At 34.9% G+C, this 27491-nt stretch overlaps 3 protein-coding genes across 5 annotated transcripts in view; 2 read left to right on the top strand and 1 right to left on the bottom strand.

Moving 5' to 3' along the window:
• Window positions 1-3024, top strand: part of LOC109160107 (transcription factor MYB86-like) — a 4151-nt gene extending 1127 nt beyond the window's left edge. Inside the window, exon 2 of the mRNA XM_019308268.1 lies at window positions 2104-3024. Coding sequence (XP_019163813.1) covers window positions 2104-2845 — 742 coding nt within the window. The 3' untranslated portion in view covers window positions 2846-3024. The remainder of the gene's footprint in view (window positions 1-2103) is intronic.
• The window catches only part of LOC109160106 (dicarboxylate transporter 1, chloroplastic-like), a 24300-nt gene extending 1234 nt beyond the window's left edge, over window positions 1-23066 (top strand). For both annotated transcript variants that reach the window (XM_019308265.1, XM_019308266.1), the window contains exons 2-4: window positions 19660-20779; window positions 21697-21918; window positions 22462-23066. In XM_019308265.1, the coding sequence (XP_019163810.1) occupies window positions 19697-20779; window positions 21697-21918; window positions 22462-22824 (1668 nt within the window). In that variant the 5' untranslated portion in view covers window positions 19660-19696 and the 3' untranslated portion in view covers window positions 22825-23066. The remainder of the gene's footprint in view (window positions 1-19659; window positions 20780-21696; window positions 21919-22461) is intronic.
• Window positions 23067-24553: 1487 nt separating this feature from the next.
• LOC109160109 (40S ribosomal protein S9-2-like) lies at window positions 24554-26870 on the bottom strand. 2 transcript variants are annotated; one of them, XM_019308271.1, is made up of 3 exons: window positions 26748-26870; window positions 25720-26101; window positions 24554-24941 (listed from the first exon to the last, which is right to left on the bottom strand). In XM_019308271.1, the coding sequence occupies exons 1-3, from the start codon at window positions 26773-26775 to the stop codon at window positions 24758-24760; spliced, it is 594 nt and encodes a 197-aa protein (XP_019163816.1). In that variant the 5' UTR covers window positions 26776-26870; the 3' UTR covers window positions 24554-24757. The 2 variants fall into 2 exon arrangements, with proteins under 2 accessions (XP_019163816.1, XP_019163817.1); XM_019308272.1 differs by lacking the exon at window positions 24554-24941 and adding an exon at window positions 25526-25588 and having other exon boundaries at window positions 25641-26101.
• Window positions 26871-27491: the final 621 nt, after the last annotated feature.

Below are 27491 nucleotides of genomic sequence, written 5' to 3'. Positions count from 1 at the left end.
AAACAACAAAAATATTTTAGCAATTGATATAAATAATTATAAATATATAAATCACATTTTATTTTTAAAATACGGTATTTTTTTTTCTACATTGAAACATTGTCCTAGTAGTTGTATATAGGTAGTCGATGGATTCCTCTGAATGAGAAAAATCACAATCAAGTAACTGAAATGTTGAAATGAAGAACTACGATTACAATTGAGTGAAGAAAGACCGGGTTGACAGCAACTGAAATTGTGAATACAGTAGAAAATTATATACTAATGTTTTTGTTTTGTTTTGTGGAAATTAAAGTAACATAATTGCCTGCCAAGGACCTTATGGTCCACTGTAATAGAGTCAGTAGTATTCAAAAAAGTAACGTCATTGCCTTAGGTGTTACATTTTCCAACTTTTGTTCTATAAGGGACATTGAAAGGTTCCTATCAAAGAAACTGAAAATGAAAGAGATCTCAAACTAAAACAATCAATGCTTCTTCTTAAAGGAAACCCTAAAAAATACTTTTCATTTATTAATTAATTATTTTGGGTACAGAAGATCAAAGAGAATATAAATAATAGTCATTTGGTACAATCATTTTGATTTATCAAATTGTATCATATATTATCAAAATGTATAGTTGTACTAATCAATAATATTATCTAGTACAATCAAACATAGCTACATATGTACTTGTACTATATATAATTTGACACCAAAGAAATTCCCCCCTCTTACCCTTGAGGTACACACATATATATAAGAGACGAATTAGAAAAGAAAAATGATATTTTTGTAAAAAGCGTAGATATGTACCGCACAAAACTACTAAGAGTACTTTTACTTATAATAATTTATTATATTTATTTTTACGTGATTAATACAAATCGCAGGTGAAAAATTAATTTCAGATTGCATATTATTATAGGTATGGTATAATTCATTTATAAAAAAATCTCATGAAAGGAAGGTGGAATTTCAGCAAATTGCAATTAACATATATTCAAAGACAACATTATATATAAAGCAACCACATCATGTTATATATTGACTTCAACACCATACATGATGCATTATAAGCATGCACAATATTCTTATGTCTAAACCATTAGATCCAATACACTTTTAATCTAAATTTTTAAGTAAATCAATCAAATCAGAGTTCTACTACATGTACTCCCGAATCTTACTTCCTGATGCGACTGACGTTGATAGGTTAGATTTTTCATTGTGGGTCCCTATAAAAGTGTACATCAAAATTTTAAGTGAGAGAGTAAAAGTTGAGAGTAGAGATTAATAAGAGTATATATAATACTTTTTTTTATCAAATCATGACATTTGGATAACTAGACGTACACATTATAACATTAACGAAAAACATTATCGAATTAATAAAATTGTAAATGTTTGAGATTTGTAACATAAAAGTAAGGTATTTCATAAAACGTTTAATGATCTTAGTGGCAAAAAAAATTTTAAAAAAAAAATCGTAAATTTTAATTTCAGACAACAATTTCATTTTTTTTTTAAAATCTACTCCGTATATTTTATACGGAGTATGTTTTAATACATAAAAGTAACCATATTATTTTATTTTATTTTATTTTATTTATAGAGCACTCTTATCTACTCGAGAATCATTCATTATAGGTAATTAAAATATTTTAAATTATTTTTTTTAATACGTAATTTGTAAATTTTACTGTAATTTCTTACAATATTATGGTTATCAAGATAACATTTTGACTTAGGTAACATATACATAGATATATAGGTTATTTTTTGAGTGACGAGAAAATTAAAACCAGTAGATACTATCCAGAGGTGTGTATTTGGTAAAAGACCATAAAGACTTAAATCAATTTAGATTGCTCATAACTGATCAGTTTAAACTAAATAATTAAGTTGGAGTTTGAACTCATAATAACTTTGCAGTTACAAGTTTGTATCCTTAATCATTTTCATTGGCGTTACCGTTAAGTTATTTTGATTTTGATTTCATGCATGTTAAATAAAGTTTTCATGCAACGGATCAGAACCATACAAATATACAATACAGGTAGCGAGAATTATTAAATTGTTTTCCCTTAATTAATTGTTTTGTTTTTTTACTACGTACAAGGTGGTCACAGATTGCGGCACGTTTGCCTGGACGTACGGACAACGAAATCAAGAACTTCTGGAACTCAACACTGAAGAAGAGAATGAAGAACTCATCGTCGTCACCCTCCACGACGTCACCAAACACGAGCGATAATAATTCCTCGTCCTTGGAGCCCTGCAGGGACAACAACATCATGGGAGCCCTAATCTCCTCCTCATCAATGCCGCAAGATCATCACCACCACCACAACAACGGCGGCGCCGCCGCCCTAATGTCGTCAATGTACATGCACGACCCATCCTCGTCCTCGTCGTCGTTCTCGTCCTCCCTGCCCCTAACCACGGCGGCGGACCCGCTCCCGATGCTCGGGCACAGCTTCTCCGCCGCCGCGGCCTCGTTCATGGAAACCGGCCACGCGCTCGGCGGCGGCGGCGCGTATTACGGGGACCACCACGGGATATTCGGCGGAAATATCGGGGCGGAAGAAGGGCCGCCGCCAAACCATCTCTTCATGGTTCCACCGCTGGAGAGCGTCAATAATGTGGAGTGCCACGTGGTGAAATCCGAGGGTTTTGTGAATAACAACAATAATATAAACACCAACATAAACAACCATTTCATGAATAACAACAACGTTAAGGTAGAGAATGTGGGAGGGGGGTTTGGGAGCTATTGGGACAATGGAGGAGAATGGGACTTGGAAGAGTTGATGAAAGATGTCCCTAATTCCTTTCCATTTCTTGATTTCCAACTTGAATAATCCATTATATTATTATTACTTCCAATCCTTTTAATTCCCTTAATTTTAATGTCCCATTCCCCATATATATATATACTCACACTACATACACAAAATACCTTGTACCGAATTATAACTGATTGAATTGTAGACAGGAAATTCCGATACATGAAATAAAAGGTGCAAGAAATTCTTGTATATATATGAATTCTATATGGTTAGTTCATTAATTTCCTCTTCACTATGATCGATAATGTTTGTAATAATCATCTTCATTTAATTAAATCTATTTGTGAAGGGATAATATGTGAATACAATGGTCACAATCTTGGATCGAATACATTAAAGGTTGTGACATTTACATAAATTCTCTATTTGAATAGTGCTCTTTGTACCCAAAATATAAAGGTTGTGACATTTACATAAATTCTCTATTTTTAATCAATTTCTCCTGTTTCCTTTCCTCCATTTAATTTTCTATTCTTCATCCTCTATTTTATATTTTCAAAGAAATAAGTAAATGTATTTTCTATTTTTGTCTTTCCTTTTTTTTTTTTTTATACTTCTATAAAAAAAATAGAAAATTTCTCACATTAGTAAATGAATCCTAATAAATAAGAACAAAAATATAATATTGCTCTCTTATTATTATTATTATTATTATTATTATTATTATTATTATTATTATTATTATTATTATTATTATTATTTACGAAGCTAGAAGTACATATAAATACTGTCTTTAGCATTTTTTGATATTGTGGAGTATAATCTACAAAAAAAAAAAAAAAATAATAATAATAATAATAATAATAATAATAAATAAAATAAAAAAAATGTCAATAATATATAAAATCAAAGATACTCTCCTTAGTGGCATCAATTAACCAAGTCCTACTTCAAATAATTTCAACTTCTCTCTTTCTAATTCTCAGTCAAATTCAATACTTATTATGATGATGATCAGCATGGCAATGATAATGAATGAGTTGAGGATTAAAGTAAATTAATTAATTACTTAATTATGGTTTCTTTTAATGATGTTCTTAAGCATATATATATCTTCCTTAATTTGTAATACAATGTGGTTTTAATCACTTAATTAGGTGACATGTCCACTTGGACAGTAAGTGAACTACCACACAAAACACACACACAAGGGCAGAAAAGTCAGCCCTTGCTCTTATTGTGACTAGGACTTTGAAATTACAGCATGAATTATTATTGTTATTTGAGACAATACATTAACCTTAATCATCACAATTTTTGACATCCCACTGTGATAATAATCCTAAAGCAGATAGCATGAAAGTCATTTTCTATAGGGAGACAATGTATCAATGCAGCTGCCGTGGTCCCTAAAGAGAATTCTTTTTTGAAAAGGAGAAGAAAATTTATAGGAATTTGAACAAAATCACGCTCATAACATCAACTTAAAAAAAAAAAAAAATCTAAACCTCCGAGAAACTCTATTAGACAAAGGTTTGGAGGGCTAGCTAAGTGTCACGGACGGTTTTCTGTGACCATGTTAAGACCTAATGAATGAATGTGCCAACTGGTTAGCTTGCCAAATGAGTGAAGGGGAGCGTCAATAGCGTTAAAGGTTGTTCTGGGCTTTAGACGTTAAGGTATGGCCAAGTTAAGCATGCCGACCCGATTAAGTTTGGGGAGTTTGTCGTTCGTCTTGGACTTGACTATGAAGGGGCGGATCAATGTGATTCGAATGACACAACTGACCGGGAGCTATTGTCGTTCCCCTTATGAGCCCATGGTAGGGCGAAACCAATTTGAGACGTATGCGGTATGCGGGTAGGCATGCTAGTCCACACGGGGGGATGGGCCCTGGGATGACACATGGGCGTTATGCCCCGCGTTGGACTTTATGCCCGTGACATAATTAAGTCCAGTATGCTACTATTGAAATGTGGTGTTGGGTATTATGTAAGAAAATAAATTTGTATTTTCGTTACTAATTGTAATTTTTGGTATAGTGCAATGATAAGTATTACTCCATCTTCATTTTACCTGTCGTGTTTATTATTCATGGATTAAACAAATTCTCTTTTTCTTGCTTATGTTCTTTAATATTTTCTTAAAATTTTTAAACTCAAACTTTGTGTTTAATAGTACTTCTGATTTAGTTTCTAAATATGTAAACATTATACACTCATTCTAATTTAAATATTATGAAAAACAAAATTATAAATAACTCAAGTCAAGCTAAGTCTCATTAACCGAATCATACACATAAATTGGATGAAGGGGGCATATAGCAAGAGTTGAGTTTGGCAAGTGTTCGAAGAACATTGTACTATTAGACTCACTATTACGTTAGCTATAATTTTTGTCATAATGGTAAGCGTTTGATGTAAACAGACTCATAAATTTGTAAATCAAGATAAGTTGAGAGTAATCATGATCTGTTATGTTTATATTTTATATCAACCACATTCTTTTTGAGTGTCTTATATCAAGTCAAGTAGTAAAGGGAATTCAATTCAATAGGATTAAGAGACAAAGTGATTACATTTCAGTTGAAGGGTGAGGTGGATTAAGTTAAGTGCTTCCTTGCATCATTTCATCCCAAGATTTTTTGTCAACCCGTAACTAACAAATCTAACCAATCCATGAATAAATATATACATTTATATTTATGTTTAGGGAAGTTTAGTTGTTTGATTATCTTTCACGTGATTGATGATTACGTAAATTGTGCATGTCAATGAGGTCACATTTTGTCCCCACTCTTTTTTCCTTGTAAAGTGTTGTCCCTTTTTTACCCTAGCTAGGTATACTCCTATAGGGCTATAGGAATGAAGTGTGAAAGGTAAGTTGAGCCAGCTCCTTTAAAAATCCAAGAAATTATAATAAATTGTATTTTCCTAGGTGAGTAAATATTATCAAATACAATCATATATGATCTATATTATACTTAATTATAAAATTATTATTGGTACTAGTGATAATAGTATTTGGAACAATAAAAATAGTTTACATGATTATACCTGATATTGGTACAAGTGTTGATCGACAATGTGTTGTATATTATTTTTGGATGATGAGAGAAATTTGCAGCTATAAACAATGCGTACTGGGTAAATCTCGCACATGTGTAATGTTGGAATTTTTAGCATAAAATGATATTTTAAGTGGTTATTTTGTGGTACAATTATATATATGTGGGGTTCATTTTCGATTTTGATCGAGTCAAAGTGCATTTGAGTTCTTCGAAGTGAGACGAAGAAATCAATATATTGTACACTCAAAACGGATAATGAGTGAATGAAAAATAGATTCTCAAAATGGACACATTTGAGTTGAAAAATAAATGTGGAAAGGCTTGTAAAAGCATGCACTTGTCCCACATTGGTTTGAGAAGTGGATTTGCACCACTATATATACAAGAGCTTTTTAGAAGAAAATTGAATTGTATAAGACACTACTATCCTAACTTTAACTGATTAGACCTCATATTCTCACATTAACTGTAGTTCTCATTTGAACGCAACTCTTTCTCACTACTATCATACGCTATGCAAGTATAAAGAAACACTGGCAATATTCCATCCATTACCAATTAACTCTAATTTTGCATATAAATATTTACTCAAATAGAAACATATTATATTTAACAAAAGCAACATTCTCAAAATTGAATTTTTTAAAAAGAATTTATAAATTATTAAACACCTCTTTGTATACAACATTTGCAATTGATAAGCCACATTAGTCATCTTCATTACACACAAGTACTTTAAGACCTTGTGAACTACTAACTCTAGACATTACATAAAGTTGTCAATGTACAAAAATTGAGTTCTTTAAAAGCAAACCAACATTGGAAAGAGTTTGAACATGATTCTTATTTATTATCATAGCTAGCATAAGAAAAAATCAATGGGAACTGTCTTTTTGAGAGCTTAAATAACAATCTTGGATCTGAAGATATCAATGACAATCATGTGCACTATATCTAGTTAAAATTTTAACTTCAACAACATAATCTCCTAATTTAGAAATGATCAATCACGTACCATTAAACAAACCAATCGAGTGATCTATATTTCACAAAAGCATAACGGGAGACCCAACTTTTAAATATAGTGAGTGGTTTGACACACCCAAACACGCAACCCATTCAAGAATTCTGGGGTATCAATAGTTTCTATACTGCAATAAGTCGTACAAGCAATATCACAACTAAAATATGTTCTTCCATTAGATGCATTCATACTATTCATGTAGTCATTAATTTCATCAATAACTTCAAGAGTCGGTGTCAAAATAGCGCGACTAATTAAGAAGTCACCATTAAAATTCCCAAATCGAAACATATGGAATGTACTATCAAATATGGATTGTATTGGATCACCTTTTGATTTCAAAATATTTTGGGGTGAAATTTGAATCTCTACATGACCATCATTTGCACAGTTATTTGCATGTGGTTTATAACCTTACAAAGATTCATAATTACGTATATATTCATGTTGAACATAATTTACATAATTAATTTTCTCCCATGATAAATATATCATTTAAGATATATTTTATGGAAGTTGAGTTTTTAAAACTGCAGAAACTAACATGTAACTTCTCCAACAGCCGTATTTTCATTTATAAATATTTTGGAGAAACATCTTAAACAAAAAGGCAATTGAGATATGCCAGGTATGCAAGCAATTTGCAGGACACCAAGATATTTCACAGGCTTACAATTCTGCAGGAAATTCTCAAACAAAACAACTTGAGAATTTCAGTTATCTTTTTATATCTCATAAGATTAAATCTTGAACCTTATTGTTTTTATAGAGGAAAATTTAAAGTTTATAAGAAAGTGATTACATGCCTAAAGATATCAAATGATTCAAGTTTTGTTCCCTGCTGTTTTCCTATAATTTTGTTGTATCTCACATGTATTACAGAATACTAGCACTTTTTTCAACATGTTACTATAAGTTTCTATTTTGCATGTGCGTAGATTTTGCACTGAGAGAGATAGACACGCTTAATTAATCATTTTGGGTCTATTTGACTATAAGTCTATAACATGTCTAAACCTATTAAACATGTTAATATGAATTAAGAAAAAAAAAAAACACTTTATAGAATCTAGAATTAATCCAACACAATAATAAAGATATTCATAATATTAATTTAAAATGAAAAAATAACATTTATAGGCCATAACTAATCCTAATATTAATGAGTTAAAAAGGTAACATATTAAGCAATTTGGTTTATTAATGATCAATTTGGAAATCTAAAAAATAATTTACGAAAGTTATTTTTTATTTTTGACTATTCATATAGAAAATTAAGTTAATTGAAATATTCATTATAATCAATGAAAAAATACTCATTTATTCAATGCCATGCTGGCTCCTTTTTTTAAAAAAAATACTCATTTATTCAGAAGGCGTTTTTCGAATCTCTTTCTCATTCTCCCCAATAGTTATGTCATGCAACCGAATGTACCATGCGCATGGTGCATACGATGCAAAACGACGTCGTTTTGACTAAAAACGCGCATCCCACTTTAAAAAAAAAAAAAAAAAAATTCAGGTTCAATTCTCGGCAATAGCATTATTGTGGATATATAGTTATGAATTTCTGGATATATAGTTATAAATTTGTGGATATATAGTTATGAATTTATGGATATTTAGTTCATTCATTGTAGATATTTACTTCATTCATTCACTGTGAATATATAGTTATGAATTTATGGATATATAGTTATGAATTTCTGGATATATAGTTATGAATTTATGGATATTTAGTTCATTCATTGTGGATATTTAGTTCAATCATTGTGGATATTTAGTTCATTCATTGTGGATATTTAGTTCATTCATTCATTCATTGTGGATTTTTACTTCATTCATTCATTGTGGATTTTTACTTCATTCATTCCCTGTGGATATATAGTTATGAATTTGTGGATATATAGTTATGAATTTCTGGATATATAAAAATGCTATTGCCGGGAATCGAACCTGATTTCTTCTTTAAGTGGGACGCGCGTTTTTTTTAACCAAAACGGCGCCATTTTGCAACCGTATGCACCTTGCAAGGTGCATTCGGTTGCACAGCATAATTTGCGCATTCCAGACGTTATGCCATGGAACCGTGTTCACCATGAATGGTGAACACGGTTCCAACGGTGTTAGTACACCGTTATCTTTTTTTTTTAATTAATTGCGTGACTTTTCTTCTTTATTTTCACATTTTTCGGTTTCACTTTAATTTGAGGTGAACAAAGATTTCGGACATTCATAAATTATGAATTCATGCCTGCACATTCACTTTGGAACCATGCCTACACATTCCCGTCCGAAATCACGGACATTCATAAATTATGAATCCATGCTTGCACATTCACTTTGGAACCATGCCTACACATTCACTTTGGAACCATGAGATTATGAATTTTCTGTTATAAGATTATGAATTTTCTGTTATGAGATTATGAATTTTCAATTATGAGATTATGAATTTTCTGTTATGCGATTATGAATTTTCTGTTATGAGATTATGAATTTTCATTACATTCATAATTTCGGACATTCATAAATTATGAATTCATGCCTGCACATTCACTTTGGAACCATGCCTACATATTCCTGTCCGAAATCACGGACATTCATAAATTATGAATCCATGCCTGCACATTCACTTTGGAACCATGCCTACACATTCACTTTGGAACCATGAGATTATGAATTTTCTGTTATAAGATTATGAATTTTCTGTTATGAGATTATGAATTTTCAGTTGTGAGATTATGAATTTTCTGTTATGCGATTATGAATTTTCTGTTATGAGATTATGAATTTTCATAAAATTCATAATCTCATAACATAAAATTCATAATTTGATCAAACGCACGCCGTTAACTCCACATCCACGAAATTTTTTTTTTTTGCCTAAAAACGACGTCGTTTTGCCTTGTGTTCACCATTCTCGGTGAACACGATTCCATGGCATAATTTGCGTTTGGATTGGAATCAATCATTATAAAATCTACGTGGTTCACCTTACAATGTGAATTACTAATATAAGGTTTATTTGTAGTATACATTAAATGTTCATTTTTGAATATGAACATTCAGTATATACTAAAAATAAACATTGATTATTCTCAACTTTTACTCTCACATATAAAATCTTTATGTAGACACTTGTAATGAATTCAAAAAAAAAAAAAAAAACTTACTAGTGCTTGCTACATTGGAGAGTAAAATTGAGAGAGTACATGTAGTAGAACTTATTTTTCAATGGTGAGATATGAAATGCTATTTATATATATATATATATATATATATATATATATATATATATATATATATATATATATATATATATATATATATATTTATATATTTATATTTTGGATCCGGTGAGGTCACTATTGTTTGGTGAGGTCGTGAGGTTCGATCTTGTTCGTTTATTAATATTATTCAACGGTTCAGATTTGCACTATGACTAAGCCATGCGTTGCGTTTTTATTAGAGTTAGGGGGCATGTTTGTCTTTTGTTTATATTGTTATTATGGAATAAAGATTTGATTGGCCGATTTTGTGGGTCTGTAGGCAAATATTTATGGTCGTAAATCACTATCAGTATTTATTCCGGTCTTTTTAACTTCCGTCGTTTTATTTCTCTTTCTCTCTTCTTCGGTATTCACGATAGCAAGGTTCATGTGCCTCTCGTCCGTCCTATTCTTCTCCGATAGGTGACGCTCGTTAATCCGTCTCCGGTGCCGGTCTGTGACTGGCGTCCTATTTTACGTTGTTTGTTTGTTATGTTGATTTCTATTAAGTTGTTCTTGGGTCTATTTCGGCATAACGCACACATCTTATACCGTGATTGTATGCACATGCTCATTTTACTTTCCGTTCCTCTTTGAAATACACACTCACTTACCTGCTTATGCACAGGCTCTTGACCATAACGCATACACCTGACACCGAGAACGCACACACCTAATTGTACAGGTCCCACCCCCAACCTTTTTTTCCCTATTTAATAAAATGCAGAACAGTGTGGACCTCCATTACTCAAATTCGCACACATCGTAACATATTCACGCACACACCATATACTTCTCACTTGCCTACTGGTTTAGCTACAACAAACAAATAATACCCATACTAACACTTTTCTTCATTAACATATTCCATTCTACGTTACGCACCTGCCAAACCAAATACATGCACACACCGCATACTACTCTACTCCAAGCTGCTATACAAATTGTTGTTTTCTCCAATTAAAAAAAAAAAACAAAACAAAACAAAACAAAACAAAAAAAAACAACTTCCGCGCACAGTTCCAACAAGACAACGACTTTACAAACAAACACACAACATCCATCCACCAATACACCCCACAATTCTTTTTTCACCCATCTTTAAAAAAACGAAACTAGTGTGTTCATCCATTACTCCAATTCGCACACACCGTAACATATTCGCACAATCGACAAGCCCAAACTAATATATGCACAAGCCCCAAAAAATAAATGCACACACACGCAAACAAAGTATTCGATTGTTTTCCATCCGGAATAAATGTAATATAAATATTCAATTCCCATCTTGCAATTCACTCAACAAAACCAAAACCCACTTGCCAACTTGCAACGCACTCACGCAAACCATAATCGCGCACAAACCACAACACTGTCACGCACAGACTCCCAATTACCATATTGCTACGGCTTTACATTTTCTCCCCCACCTTGCAAACAAACCCCTACTCACTCCATGCACAAGCCTAAACAAATTCATACATACACCCACAACAAAATAACGCATATGTTTTCCACCCACAATACATGTAACATTCCTGTTCATCTCCACATTCACTATTCACTCAAGCCAAACCATAAACATGCACAAACCATAACAGCTACTCGCACACACTGCCGCTCAAAGCTCACGTCCAGTTTATGAAAACAGCCAGACTACCACCGTCAATTCAAAAAAGAAAACAGAACGAATTTATAACAACAGTTTATGCACTAGAATTGGCCAACCACAATCTCACGTCCCACACGTAGATGGTGCACAGGCCATAGAAATCTTATAAACCACACTAACTTTTTTCTCCTTATGCTTAAAAACTATCCTTAATTATTTGATATTACTCTTTCAATCTCATCCATCAATTTTAATTGAGTGAATGGTTGAGATGTGGCCTCATGATCTCATTTGTAATAGGGACCTCATGGGAACCAAAGCCTATATATATATATATATATATATATATATATATATATATATATATATATATATATATATATATATTTTTTTTTTTTTGTTTAAATTTTAGAATTTTTTTTCCAAAATGGGACTATTGCTCATTCTCAATTTTGCATTTCGATTTCTAATTGTATCAAATGTGGTCCCTCGTCTTTTAAAATTCACCCAATTCAGCCCTTTGTTAGGTATTTCGTGTACTCAGCATTAAAATATAGGTATTTTGGTCCGTTCACCTATTCCGTGCCTAATATTCTAGGTTCTTTAATTATCCCTTAATTATATATAATTCAATGCACTTCTCATTCAAAGAAAAGAGAAAAAATTTTACAAATTCAACATATTACAAATCTGTTTTGAACCATTGGGTATGCGGTATTTATAGGAAAAAACTAGATACTTAAATTATTAAAATATTCTAGTTTCCTTATCCCTTAATTAGCAAAAAAAAAAAAAAAAAAAAAAAAAAAAAAAAAACCTAAAAAAAAAAAAAAAAAAAAAAAACAACAAAAACAAAAACAAAAACAAAAAAATAACAACAACTTGCAAAAATAATTCACATTGTCCTATGAATTTGGTCTGAATTGTCTAATTTGCTTCCAACATTTTGTTGCTTTTTCACATGGGTTGCGATATGCATTTAATGTTTTGTCTCCATGAATAAGCTAGTTGTTTGAGCTACTTGGTTTATAACAATCAAGAAGGTGAGTGAACAGCTAGGTAGCGAGAAAGTTACACAAACAAGTAGGTAAATCACTAAGCAAGTAGGTGATTTACCAAGTTAGCTAGTGAAGCACACCCCTTAATTTAGTAGCTCTCTTCAAAAGTTTTTTATGTGGAATTGAATAGAATTGTTTTCCCATATTGATCTTCTCTTTCTTAAAAAGATGTTAGATACCAATTTGCTTGCACAAAGGTATTAAAAGCCTCTTGAATCTTATTTGACTTGGATTTTGTTACTAGGCCAGTCAAGACTTTTAATGAATCATTTGCTTGTTGTCTTTGAGTCTCATCATGATGTAAAAAAAAATAGCCTGGATGTATTTTATGTGTGTTTATGTGTCTCGTATTTCATGCGTATGAACAAGCATGAATATCTATGAAGAATAGAGAATGGAATTTGGGAATTGAAGCCTCATTTTTCAATGTCTAGACTTTAGAGAGAATATGGAGTGCTTCGAGAGATTGTAAGTGTCCGGAGTCATCTTAGGAAAGCACCCCCCCCCCCCCCCCCCCCCCCCCCCCCCCCCCAAAAAAAAAAAAAAAAAAAAACGAAGGGCCAATGTCCCTTATATAGGTATAGGCATTGACGGGTTTGACTTTGACCCGCTAACTCTTACCTAACCGTTTGATTTCGACCTGACTAACTAACAAGAGCATGGACATACAAGGAGGTCTAAGCCCAGGGTATATTCCCTATCAAATTGCACCATAATCCGTGCCCTGACGTCGAGCAAGTAAGGAAAGGTTCGGGCTTGAAAATCTTACTATACGGTCTGTGACTTATGTCGGTTGTCTCGTTAAAAACCTTAGGCTAATAAAAAATCCAGTGGGAAAAAATTTTAGAAGCACAACCTTAGGCACAGCCTTTTGGACTATACGGGTTGTTTGAGTTCTACCAATCTAAGGATCGAATTTGCAATACGATTCGAGAGGTCAGATTTTTACCAATCTAGTGACTGGGAAGCTAGCTATGACCAGGAGGTCGAATTTAATTGCGATCTAGAGGTTTATTTTACCGATCTAGCAACCGGATTGTCAACTGCAATCGAGAGATCGAATTAACTTGCGATCTAGGGATCTACTTTTACCAATCAAAGGATTGGGTTACACCAATCGGGAGATTGAATTTGCTTACGATCTAAGGATTGAAACCGACCAATCAAGAGATTGTGTTTACAGGAAGAGACCTAATGATCGAGTCTTACCAATCAAGATATTGAATTTTGCTCACAGTCCAAGGACCTCTACTGATCTTATCGATCAAAAGCAAGAACGTTTTTCCCAATGCCCTTCACACAGGCTAATCGGTCGTAGCTGGTTTGTGCTCGGAAAAAAACCCCGACCTGGATTACTTGGTTTCTAGATCGTTCTTAGTCGATCACGCTCGGTTGGCTTTCATTACTGTATTAATCACTATGATGTGTTTTTGAAGACAAAAAATTATTCGACCAGGATGATTTCACCCTTTAGCACTTGATTCACGAATCGAGAGTCCCAGGCGGAGGGACATTAGGAGACCTAAAGGTCTAACGATAGCGATTTGCAATTTGAAAAACAACAATCAGCTGAACAGAGAAGTTTTCCCCTTTTATGCTCGGTTTACAGGAGACCCGAAGGTCTAACGATCGGGAGACCAGGAAGGTCACTTTGCACGAGAAGCACTCAGGGCGCTAGAGGACCCGAAAGACTAACGATAATTAGACCGGAAAGTTCACTTTGCTCGGGAAGCGCTCGGGACGCTAGAGGACCCGAAGTTCTAACGATAATGAGACCGGAAAGGTTACTTTGCTCGGAAAGTGATTTAGCGAACGAGCTTCGTAGGTCGAGGGAGTTGCCCTACAATCCTATCACTAGCCCCCTGCTCCCTATGTTGCGAGAATCATCAACATAAGGGAGTAGATACGACGTCTTCTCGAAGTGATCGGGAAGTTACACGATCGAGCTCACGATGCCGATGTATCGGACCATACCTATAGTAGCGATGGTCTTTTTCCTAACTTGTAGGGCTTTGGGATTTACAAGGTCTAAACTGACCTATCAAGAGATCAGATCTCTAACATGATAGGGGAATTGAACGCTACTGATCGAGCGATCAGATTTTTAACGTGACCAGGTGATTAATCTACCAATCAAGAGATTGGATTTACCAGAGGTGGAAAGTCCGACCTTGTGGGCTCAATTGCCTACTTCGTAAGGCTTAACGCCGAGATACGGTCTCGGACTAATCGGGCCGGTGGTGGCAATACTAACCTAACCGGATTTAACTGCCTACTTCATAGGTCTTATGCCGAGATGCGATATCGGGCTAACTGGGCCGGTGGTGGCAATGCCGACCTAACCGGACTTATAGCGCCGGTGGTGGCAATGCCGACCTAACCGGACTTAGAGCACCGGTGGTGGTGAGGCCGACCTGACCAGGCTTATGTACACTTAATGCCTGCTTATTGCTATATATATGGTACAATTTACAAAGTAACTTAAACTAGTAATTTACAAGTTCTAAAAAACTCTACTTCACTTGGTCATGGCTTCGAACTGGTGAATTCGAGCACTTGATGGAGTTTGCGGTCTTTAGCCGGAATGATCTACGGATCAAGCTTTTCGATCTAATGATTGCTTTGACTTTCGGGCAGGTGTGGTGTTGAATTGAAATTCTTCCCGGTCTTAATGCCTATTTTTTAGGACTTTGGCCACCGGGCAAGTGCTGGGAATTTTCCCAAGCTTAGTGCCTACGTTCGTAGGGCTTTGGCCTATCGACTGCTGCCGGGACTGTCCCCGGGCTTAATGCATATGCTTATAGGGCTTTGGCCTATCAACCGTGCCGGGACGGACGCAGACTTAATAATGCAAGTGATGGCAAGACCAATCTGACCGGACTTAGGGTTCCGGGGGTGATAATACCAACATAACTAGACTTATTCTATTTGACATGCAAATCTATAGCCTATACAAGCTACAGATTATAATTTAAAATTACATTAAAATGTAACAAATTTTAAACATTTTGCTCCTGGCCACCGCTTCGAACAAGTGTAGAAACTCTAGCTTCCGTGCTACTCAAGCCCAACGAACCAGGGACTAAAATTCATGGACCCAAATTAACCTGCCATGCCATTTTAATAATTCAAACTATTGCTTCCATCAGAAGCAAATATTTGACTTAACCACACTGCAATTTTCCAAGCTCAGTAAATAGTGCTGCCACCTTTCACACCCAATCCCGCTGCATGCAAGCCAGACACACATCAGACGAATGCCAGAGCCATCACCTCATCCGCCACTACCAGCGTGGAGTGGAACTCTCCATCTGAGTTGCTTGCTGCTTTGCCGGGGAAAACGAGGGGTCAACGGTGAAGAAGATGATCAGCTGTATGTTGATACTGTACAGCTTTTGGATGGAATTGAAGCTAAGGAGGAGAAATGAGGGGGTATATATTTACTCTGAACCGTACTATTTAGATGATTGTGCTTGTGTTACAGTGAGTGAGGGGATAATAATCTTCCTGTATCTTTGGCGAGGCCATTATTCTCTTGCGGCCATGGATTGATTGGATTGGATTCTGTCAGCAACCCGAGTCTCACATTTTTTTTTATTTTTTATTGCAGATTCAACTTCTTTTCCTTGATGGTTGAGGAACATAGCTTTTAGTATGGATCCCCACACACAGACGGCGCCATTTGATGTAGAAAAAATAGCCTGGAATATGTATTTTATGTGTCTCGTATTTCATGCGTATGAACAAGCATGAATATCTATGAAGAATAGAGAATGGAATCTGGGAATTGAAGCCTCCTTTTTCAATGACTAGACTTTAGAGAGAATATAGAGTGCTTTTCGAGAGATTGTGAGTGTCCGGAGTCATCTTAGGAATAGAGAGTAGTCCAATAGAGGAAAATGGAGCACCCACTTTAAGTAGGAATAGGCATAGACGGGTTTGACTTTCACCCGCTAACTCTAATCCTTGATTCCGATCCGAATACTTAATGAGAGCATGGACATACAAGGACGTCTAAGCCTAGGGTATATTTCCTATCACATCATCAATAGACCCTGAAACATAAACTTTAAAAGATTGGCTCGTTAATAAATTGAGATGTAAAATCTAAAAATTAACATGTTATTTTCGCTAAGCAATTATAACAATTACTCCATCTGTTCCATTTTATTTATCCTACTTACTTCATTGGTCAAATCAACTATTTCTTCTTTGTTTATTTTCTTTAGTATTATTTACTTATTTTTAAATTTAATTTTTTGAACATATTTAATTTTTTTGTGTTTAATAGTACTTTTAGTGTAATTTCTAAATATATAAATTTTGTATACTAATACTAAACTTAATGGTATGAAAAATTGAATAAAAATAACTTCGGTCAAGTCTCGTTAACCGAATCAGACACATAAAATAGGACGAAATGAGTAATTATAAACAAAATTCAAATTCAATGATGTTACTTGAGGCGACTCTAAACATTAGGGCGTTTGGTTGGAGGGGGGAAATTATGTGGGAAATGAATTGTAATTCCATGGGAGTTGAATTACGGGGAATAAAGTGAGAATTTAAATTCCAGTGTTTGATTGACAGGAATAGAATTACTGGGAATTTCAATTTCAATATTTGGTATACATGAGAATTGAAAGGTAATAAGTAGTATAAAGTCAAAAATGTTCATTATTGTTGTTAGACATTAATTTTAGGTTAAAAAAAGAAGGGATAATTTTGACTCATCACTATCTTTTTTTCCTAGGAATTAAAATCTCATGGGGGACATGGGATTTTAATTCCATGAAAATGGAGGAATTGCAATTCCATGGAATTGCAATGGGAAATTCTATTTACACCCCGCTTTTTACTATTTGCACCACCTACATAATAGGTCAAACCACTTTATAGGTGGTGCTAACTAAAAAATGCTATTTACACCCCATCATTTAATGTGTTCAAAAGACTAATATTTATTATTATTATTATTATTATTATTATTATTATTATTATTATTATTATTATTATTATTATTATTATTATTATATATATATATATATATATATATATATATATATATATATATATATATATATATATATATATATATATATTTACAATCAAATTATTAATTATTAAAAAAAAAAAAAAAAAAAAAAAAAAAAAAAAAAAAACTAGGCGTCACCTTCTCTGGTGAGAAGGCAACCCAGTGGGTCGCCTTCTCACCGGAAAAGGCGACCCAGGTAGAAACTACCTGGGTTGCCTTCTCCGGTGAGAAAGCAACTCACGGTGGGGTGCCTTCTCACCGGAGAAGGCAACCCAGGGAGAAATCTGTCTGGGTCGCCTTCTCCGGCGAGAAGGCGACCCACTGGGCTGCCTTCTCACCGGAGAAGGTGAGTCTTTTTTTTTTTTTTATGTATTAATTAATTAAATTTTAAATTATCAAAGTATTAATTGCAAATTTGACAAGGTGGTGCAAATAGCATTTTGACCACCCATTAGGCTATTTGCACCACCTATGTATTTATTATAAGTTTTTAACTTTTTATATTTTCAATGTACTTTTTATCCCATTTTGGTCAAAGAGGGGTAGAAATAGCAACACCCATTGCAATTCCCTCCAACCAAACTACGGAATTTAATGGTCTTTGAAATTAGGTGGGAATTAAGTGGGAAGAGAATTTAAAATCCCCCCAACTAAACGCCAAGGGTCCATTTACTAACAGAAAACTGTTCTCTGTTTTCTGTTTTCTAATTTTTTAGTTTTCATTCTCTGTTTTCTATTTAGAAAACTTGTTTACTAACAGAAAACTGTTCTCTATTTTCTGTTTTCTAATTTTGTTAATTTTCACAAAAAAATTAGTTTAGATAATATTTGTATTTTTTGAACTAATATTTAAAATAGTTTTATATATATATATATATATATATATATATATATATATATATATATATATATATATATATATATATATTCATTTGAATAACATGTATATGAATGTATAACTTTTACTTTGAATTCTAATATATGTGAAATTTCAATATCCGATATCTGGACCGAACTTGTATTATGATGTAACATAATTAAAAATATTCGAACTAATAATCTATTGAGTTCAATCAAAATCTAAAACATTGTATAGAGTTTAATTCTTAATTTTAATAATGTAAATAATGTCTACTTTAAAGTATAAGCAAATAAATTATGTTTAAATAAGTAAAGTAAATAGAAAAGATAGAAGATATGAATAAGTAAAATAAGATGATAATGAATGTAATCATAGTAATGTGATTATAGTGACATATAACAAAATAGATGATAGATGATTCTGTTTTTCATTTCGAAAACAGTTTTTTAAGTGTGTTCCAGTTTTCCAGAAATTTCCAGAAATTATTTTCAGTTTTTAAAATGAAAAATTATGTTAGTAAACATATTTTCTATTTTCTATTTTTCAATTTCTGAAAATTTTCAGTTAGTAAAGGATCCTTAATTTCTTATATGGTATTTGGTTTAAATGAAAGAATTAGGGAGAAAAAGAATTGTAATTTTATGGAAAAGAATAAAATAAAAATTTAAATTACATTATTTGGTGGGAATGAATAAAATGATTGTGAATTGAAAAGACGGTGAGCTGGCGCATCTTAGCATGGATCACACCGCCACCTTAACTAACTGATGAATTGACTGACGGACTTCACCGAATCCGTGACGGAGTTAACTATGCCAATGCCATTGTCAAGCACCTCTCTACCGTCCGATCAATTTCCCAACCGCCCAGATCTATTCTCTCCCCTTTCCCCTGCTTTTCTTTCTTACTTTCCCATTCTTCTCTGAATCTTTCTGAGTTCGCATTTCTCTCTAGCTCAGATCTCTCCGCAGCCAATTTTCCGTCGGGAAGATGGCGTCATTAGCCCTCACCTCCGCCGTGAGCCTCCGTCTCCGGCCACTCCCTGGTGACAAGCCTCGTCTCTGTTCTGCTCGATCGCGGGAATTCAGATTCAAATCCGACGAAACTAAAGCGTTGCTCACTCCCTCGCTCAAATGCTGTGATGCGCGGCGCCGCCTGCAGCACCACGTGGTGAAGGCGGCGGCGGGTGCATCCGGTTCGGCGGCGGTCCTGGCAGCTCCGAAGCAGCAGGTGGCGCAGCCTTGGCAGGGCGCGGCGATTAAGCCACTTATTGCTTCCATCGCTACCGGAGTCGTGCTCTGGCTTGTTCCGCAACCAGGTGGAGTTTCGCGGAATGCGTGGCAGCTGCTGTCGATTTTCCTCGCCACCATTGTGGGAATCATTACCCAGCCTCTCCCCCTGGGCGCCGTGGCGTTGATGGGGCTCGGCGCGTGCGTGTTGACGAAAACCCTCACTTTCGCCGCCGCGTTCTCCGCCTTCGGCGATCCCATCCCCTGGCTAATCGCCCTCGCGTTTTTCTTCGCGCGCGGGTTCATTAAAACGGGGTTGGGGAATAGAATCGCGTATCAGTTCGTTTCCTTGTTCGGTAGCTCTTCTTTAGGATTAGGCTACAGTTTAGTGTTCAGTGAAGCTCTATTAGCGCCGGCGATTCCGTCTGTTTCCGCGAGGGCCGGAGGCATTTTCTTGCCGCTGGTGAAGTCTCTTTGTGTGGCTTGTGGCAGCAACGTCGGTGATGGAACGGAGAACAAGCTGGGATCGTGGCTGATGTTAACTTGCTTCCAGACATCAGTGATATCCTCATCCATGTTCTTGACGGCAATGGCTGCCAATCCTTTGAGCGCCAATTTGACTTCCACCACCATTGGTCAGACAATTGGGTGGATGGATTGGGCTAAAGCTGCCATTGTGCCTGGTTTGGTGTCGTTGGTTGTTGTGCCATTGCTGTTGTACATTATCTATCCACCAACAGTAAAGAGTAGTCCCGATGCACCTAAGCTTGCAAGGGAGAAATTGGAGAAGATGGGACCAATGTCGAAGAATGAGATCATTATGGCCGGAACTCTGCTACTTACGGTAAAGATTTCGTTCCCGGTCAGCTTTGCATTGATAGTATTTGCCTGCTTGTCCTGCTTTGTTTATATTTCTTTACTGTTTCCAATTGTAAGTAAAATGAATGGATTAGGATTATACATGATAAGTATGCAAAGTGTCAGAATTGAAATTTGAATAGTTCATATTTAATGATCAATACGCAGTAGGTTCCGATTGATGCCAGATGATAGAATCAACTTGGAACATAGTACAATGTAATTGTATTTGATCCTCTATGTAGACTTTGTGTTTTCAATATATGCGTTTTGCCTGCCTTGTTTTTCAAATTGAAGTATGGAATGGAAAGTTCTGATTGGTAAGATGGCTCAAAAGTTATTCATTGGTAGCTGATATTCTTGTAAGTTGTAATGAGCTTAGAACTAAGAAAACAAAGCTACTCTGGAGTATGGAGATTTCTCAACCCTATGTAAAGCCATAAGGGTTATTATACACAGTATTAAATAACCACCCATTTGAGGTAATTAGCATTTAATCAGCATGGTGGTCTGTAGAGATCATGGTACAGTATCCATGTCTACAGGATTGTAGGGATTTGTAATGTCATGTCATAGGGTCAAGTTTCTGCTTTTACATCTTTGCTGAAAGTTTCAAGAGGTCAACTGGTCAAGCTGTTTCTACAACGACGAACTTTAGGTTTATTTTTATCTAATCTTTCATTTGGGTTTGCTTTATGATAAAGCCAATTTGATTTTAAAAATTTCCATTCAAGTTTCCTCAGTCTCTGATTGCAATTTCTATTTTCTGTTAACATTGGACAATTTCCACTCTGTTATTATACTTTTTAAACGATGAAGCTAAATACTTCCTCATTTTGTAACTTTGTAGATGTACCTTCAATTTTTTGTTTTCTAAATTTTTTTCCTTTCTGCCTTGTTCAGGTGGGACTCTGGGTTTTTGGTAGTAAGTTAAATGTTGATGCTGTTACTGCTGCAATACTTGGATTATCTGTCCTCCTTGTGACTGGAGTTGTCACATGGAAGGAATGCTTAGCCGAAGCAGTTGCTTGGGATACCCTGACTTGGTTTGCTGCACTCATTGCAATGGCTGGTTATCTCAACAAATATGGCCTTATCTCATGGTTTAGTGAGACTGTCGTTAAGGTTTGTTTTCTCTGATTTCTTCTTCTAGACTACAGTTGCACAATCTTGTAGTTTATTCTGCTCTTTTTGATAAATTGTTATGTCCATTTGCTGCTCGGTTTTTTTTGGGTCCCCATGATACTTTCACTAACAAAATAATCAATGTTTCCTTATTATTTAATTGTTTTCTAGTATCATCCATTTCACACTTTCACATGCATATTTGTTTTTCTCATGTGAGTTTGTATCTAAACATTTAGGACCAAGTCTAAACTTTTATACTGTTGTGTTAGTATAAATTGTTTTTAAAATTATGAATATTCACATTCTGTTTTGATATTCTGAGTCATTGATCTCATGATGTTTCCAGAACCACCACCTATTTATATTTCCTAGTCTTTTAGCTGAACTTGAATTGAAATGACAAATTGACAGTGGTTTAAATTGCATATTTGCATCTACTTTTGAAAATTTAGCACCACATGGTTGGCATAGGATAGGAATGCCAACTGAGTAATTTACTCATTGTCCATTGCAAATATGATTTATTCTTTTTAATTGCAGGTTGTTGGGGGATTAGGCCTTTCATGGCAACTGTCTTTTGGCATTTTAGTTCTTCTCTACTTCTACTCTCACTACTTCTTTGCTAGTGGAGCTGCTCACATTGGAGCCATGTTCACAGCATTCTTGTCGGTAGCTAGCGCTCTAGGTACCCCGCCATACTTGGGAGCCTTGGTACTCGCCTTCCTCTCTAACATCATGGGTGGCCTCACACACTACGGTATAGGATCAGCACCCGTGTTCTATGGTGCAAACTACGTTCCACTTGCAAAATGGTGGGGCTATGGGTTCTTGATCTCTGTCGTTAATATCATTATCTGGCTTGGAGTGGGAGGAATTTGGTGGAAGGCGATCGGATTGTGGTAGAGCCAGCTTGGTAGCATGATATGCTCTACCAACCTAGTTTTGGTGGTTATTCAAGATTAAGGATGTTTTGGTGACCCATTCATAGTTTTCATTAAGGAATAATACTTTGATGGACGGACATATCATATCATATAGTTGAGGATGGTATACACAGCATTAGGTTCATTCATAGTTGAAGCTCAGGCTTGAGGCTTGTATGTTTACAAATTTTGACACATAGTGGATCTTTATTTTTTGCTCAATTTTGCCGCGTTTATTTTAAAGAAACGATTTTTTGCGTTTTGACTTGGATGAAGTTTTTATAACTAATATACTATACGAGACTGGTATAAGCTAGTATTTAGCTTTACTAATAAGCTATGTCATAGCCAAGCACTTTGTGCTCTGACACCTCTGTGACACCTCAAGGGAAGCTCACAAGATCAAACTCTAATGGTGGGATATTGACTCTTTGGGCTGCAGTAGTTAGAGAAAGTATATATCATATAGAGTCAATAATATTCAAAAAGAAAAAAAAAAAAAAAAAAAAAAAAAACATGTGATATGATGTGATCATGGATGAGCTTAAGAGCATCCACATCAAAAGTTATTACTTGGTTCAGGGCATATCAATAAACCTATGAGGAGTTTTTAACAAGTGTGGAGAAGTTCTTTTGCAAGTTATTTCTCCTGCAATGTTAAGTTTATTGTGGGATCACCATGTGAGAGAAAATGCATTGCAAGACTAAATCACTACGCGTAACATGTAGGGAGCGTGCCCTCTGACGCATTTTTGGTTATTATTATTTTTTTTTTTAATTCCGTCCGTGGTCAGCTTTTCTCATTTTCCTTAGACGGACGTGGTCAGTTTTTCTCCTTTTTCTTCTTTTTTCTTTTTTCTTCTATTTGTTTATTCTCTTTTCTTGTATGCTCATAAAAAATTTGTGAATAATTCTAAACTGATATTAATGCTCTAGAATTCAATGAACAAAAAATGGGGAAGGTGAGATGACGTTGGGACTTGACTTGAAATTTATCTTTTCTTGCAATTTTGCTCACAAAGCTTCATAAATTAAGTCATTTTATGCAATTGACCCCGATTTTTTATACTATTTTCAAATTACCCCTTCCTTACAAATTCTGCACACAATTTCTCATTTCATGCTATTCAGAATATTCTATATTTATATAACATTAATAAAGAATGAATGCCCTCCCTTCTAAGTTTTTCACATAAAAGTTAATTCCACAGGTCCCTTGTCTTTGATAGTAATTTTATATTTTTGTCATTTTATATCTCAGACTATTATTTTTTGAATACTTTTAGTCATTCTCATGACTTTCTCTATTTTCAATAAAGATATTTTTATTTCTTCATATTTTTCTTTTGTTATTTTTTCAATTTAAATCAGTTTTGGTTTAAAATTTTAGATAACCTTTTATTTTTAGTAACCATATTTTTTAATCGATTTTTAGTAAAATTCTAAACCAATTAAACAAGTTACAACTAAAAAAATAACTAAAGAAAAATATAAAAAGACAAAAATACCCTTACTAAAAATAGAAAAAATCAAAAAGACAATCTAGGATGTAAAATGACAAAAACAATAGTAAGATACTAAATTTGAAATTGTCACTAAAACAAGGAACCTCTGATAAGTGATAACCCTTTTTCACATATTCGGCTATAATCTAATTGTCTTACTGCCTTGAGATTAATCAAATAGTAACAAAGTGACGAGGGGGGTTATGAAAATGAAGAGCACTGAGGAAAAGTTCTAAAAGGATATTTAAAAGTTGAAGTAACAAGGAACATAAATAGAAAGTAAAAACAAAAAGAGAAAAATTCCAAGCTAAGCCTCTCCACTTGGAGGTAGAGTGTAACAAAAATCCAAAACAGAATGTAAGAAGAATTTCATTCTTTGGTTTTTGATTAGCAACAAAAGCACCTCACTCACTCTTCATCCTCTTCATCTCCATCGCCGCCAGCAGCCTTCTTGGCAGCTGCCTTCTGGTTCTTTCGCTTCACCCTACCAGGGCGACCGCCACCAAAAGGACTGGACAGTGAGAAATCAATGTGCTTCTGCGAGTCCACTCTGACCAAGAAGGAGGGGACGTTCACAACCTGCCTTCCAACCCTGAAGTACAAAAAAAAGACTTGAATACCATGGCTAAATGTACCGAGTGCCTAAATTTCAATGAGAGACTGCACACCATCATAGAATCTATCTTCCCACACAACTGAATTGAAGCAATAAAAACACAAGTACAGAGTCAGAAATTTATAGAATAACCAGCTAATATCTTCCTTGTGATAAATGGAGGGGGATAAAGAGACAATAAAGAGATACTTTGCTATAGATGTCCTACAAAATGTGCAAAGGAATGCAATCATCTTTCCTAGGGCTTCTTTTCTTTTTAAGCCATATCAAGGTAGGGAAAGAAGAGTGAAGAAAGCCAGAGTGAGAAAGAGGTTTCAATGTTTCATAGTTAAAACCTTTAAAAAATATGATTATAAAGAATTACACAAGAATTAAAGGCATGTTTGGTTCATTAAATGAAAACAGAGGAATTGGAATGAAGGAATTCAAAAGGAATATAATTCCATGGTTTGGTTGGCAGAAAGGAATATAAAGCACTAAGTGGGTTAGGAATGGAAAACGAACAGCTAATAAAATTATCTAAATACCCTTGAATGAATTGGTGGCATGACCCGAAGGCAATCTCTGGCTTGCCATCATTCAATGGCCAGGAATGGATGACAGTGGTCATAACTGACAGTTAACTACTTCATTCACAAATGCTTTGGTTACACAGACAACTCTATGTTTCACCACCAACGGGTTGTAGAGGTCAAGCCAGAAAGGAAGCAAGACCCAAACTAGAACTATATAAATCATATAAAAAGTGACATACCTGATGTGCTTTTGCCTAATGAGCACCCTAGCATGATGGATTGACTTTGCCATGCCAGCCTTGAACACAAGAGTTTGGAGACGGCGCTCAAGGAAGTTCTCCACAGTTAGGGCAAGGACATAATCAAGCTTGTTCTGACTCTCATCAAGCAAGCCATACCTGTTCATCCTTCTCAAAAGGGCATCACCCTCAAAAATACGCCTTGGGTCCTTCTCATCGAGTGTGAGAAGCATTCTTGCGTTATTCCTGATACGGCTCAATGCATACTGAACCCTCCAGAGTTCCCTCTTGCACCTAAGTCCATACTCACCAACAAGCTTCAACTCAGCATCCAATCGCTCTTTCTCATATGGCCTACGAGGCTTCTTAAATGTCTTCCCATCTAAATTCAATATAGCACATAGTATTAGCAGAAGTCTTATCAAGAACAGACTGATAAAGAGCACTTATTTGTTATTATCTGGAATAACTAAAAAGACAGAATTTTGTGTTGCCTGTATTAGTTCAATACAATAGTCTGGCTAAAAGCTGTTAAAGTTCATGTATAGAACAAAACATAGTCTTAGTTGGCATCAACTGGAATGGATTAAACAAAAAATTTCTAAAGCTTAGCACCTTCATAGACACACCAAGATGATATACAGCATAGATCCACACAGAAATGCTTATTCTATCATTACATTCATTAGGAGATACCCAGATTACCCATAACAAGCTTTCGATCCAAAACACTGAAAATCTAAGATAATTGATAAGAAAAATCCCATTGTTCCACTGAAGACTGCAATTATAACAAACTTGAACTACAATGCACTGACCAGAGGCCAGAGATTACCAAGTTACCAAGATTAAACGAACTGAGCCAACCACATGCCAGTACAATTAAAACTTATATATCAAAATAGATATCAATTCATACACATAGAGGCATACATGAATATATCAACGAAAAACGCGTATACAGACACAAAAATGTAGGGACACCTGTGGGAGAAAGGAGGATAAAAATAAAAAATTGAGAAACATACAGTTCCGGTAAAAGTTGACGTGCACCATTTTGGGCCGCCGGCGGTGGAATTCTCAGTTCGGCGATCAAACTGAAATCCGGAGCTGAGAGTGGCCACTAGGGTTTTGAGTAATGGAAGCGCATTCCTTATGTAATACTCCGTAGAAGACAACAGCCCTAGTGGGCTTATGTTGAGTTATTATGTTTGGGCCAACATTATAAATTATGAGCCTAATGATTCTATTATCAAGCTCTGTTCGATCTGGCAAATTATGCTATGGACCCGGTCTAAAATGACGTCGTTTTGCTTGGCAAATTATACCGTGCAATCGTGTGCACCATGCATGGTGCACACGGTTGTAAAATGACGTCGTTTTGATTAAAAACGACGCTGTCCGACTCTTATAAAAAAAAAATCATTTTCGATTACCGTTAACGGCGTTATGCTGTGTATAATTTGAACTATATATCCAGAATTAATGAACTATATATTCACACCAGTTACTGGTACTCTATTTTGGCTTATGGCAGTTCGTTGCGTCTGTGTATTCAGAATGAATGAACTATATATTCAGAATTAATGAACTATAAATTCAGAATTAATGAACTATATATCCATAAAATGCATAATACATGAAGAAGAAGTAAACCTCAGTTGACAATGGTTTGAGAAAAAAAAAATTAATTGGTGGAGTTAAAAAGTGCCATTAACGGCATCGTTACTCCACCATAGTGAAACGACGTCGTTCGCAACCGTGTACACCAT

Source organism: Ipomoea nil, unplaced genomic scaffold (assembly GCF_001879475.1).
Source record: "Ipomoea nil cultivar Tokyo-kokei standard unplaced genomic scaffold, Asagao_1.1 scaffold2845, whole genome shotgun sequence".
In the NCBI taxonomy this organism is placed as follows: Eukaryota; Viridiplantae; Streptophyta; class Magnoliopsida; order Solanales; family Convolvulaceae; genus Ipomoea; species Ipomoea nil.
The sequence above is the reverse complement of the archived record's forward strand: the minus strand, read 5'-3'. Positions and strand labels throughout refer to the sequence as shown.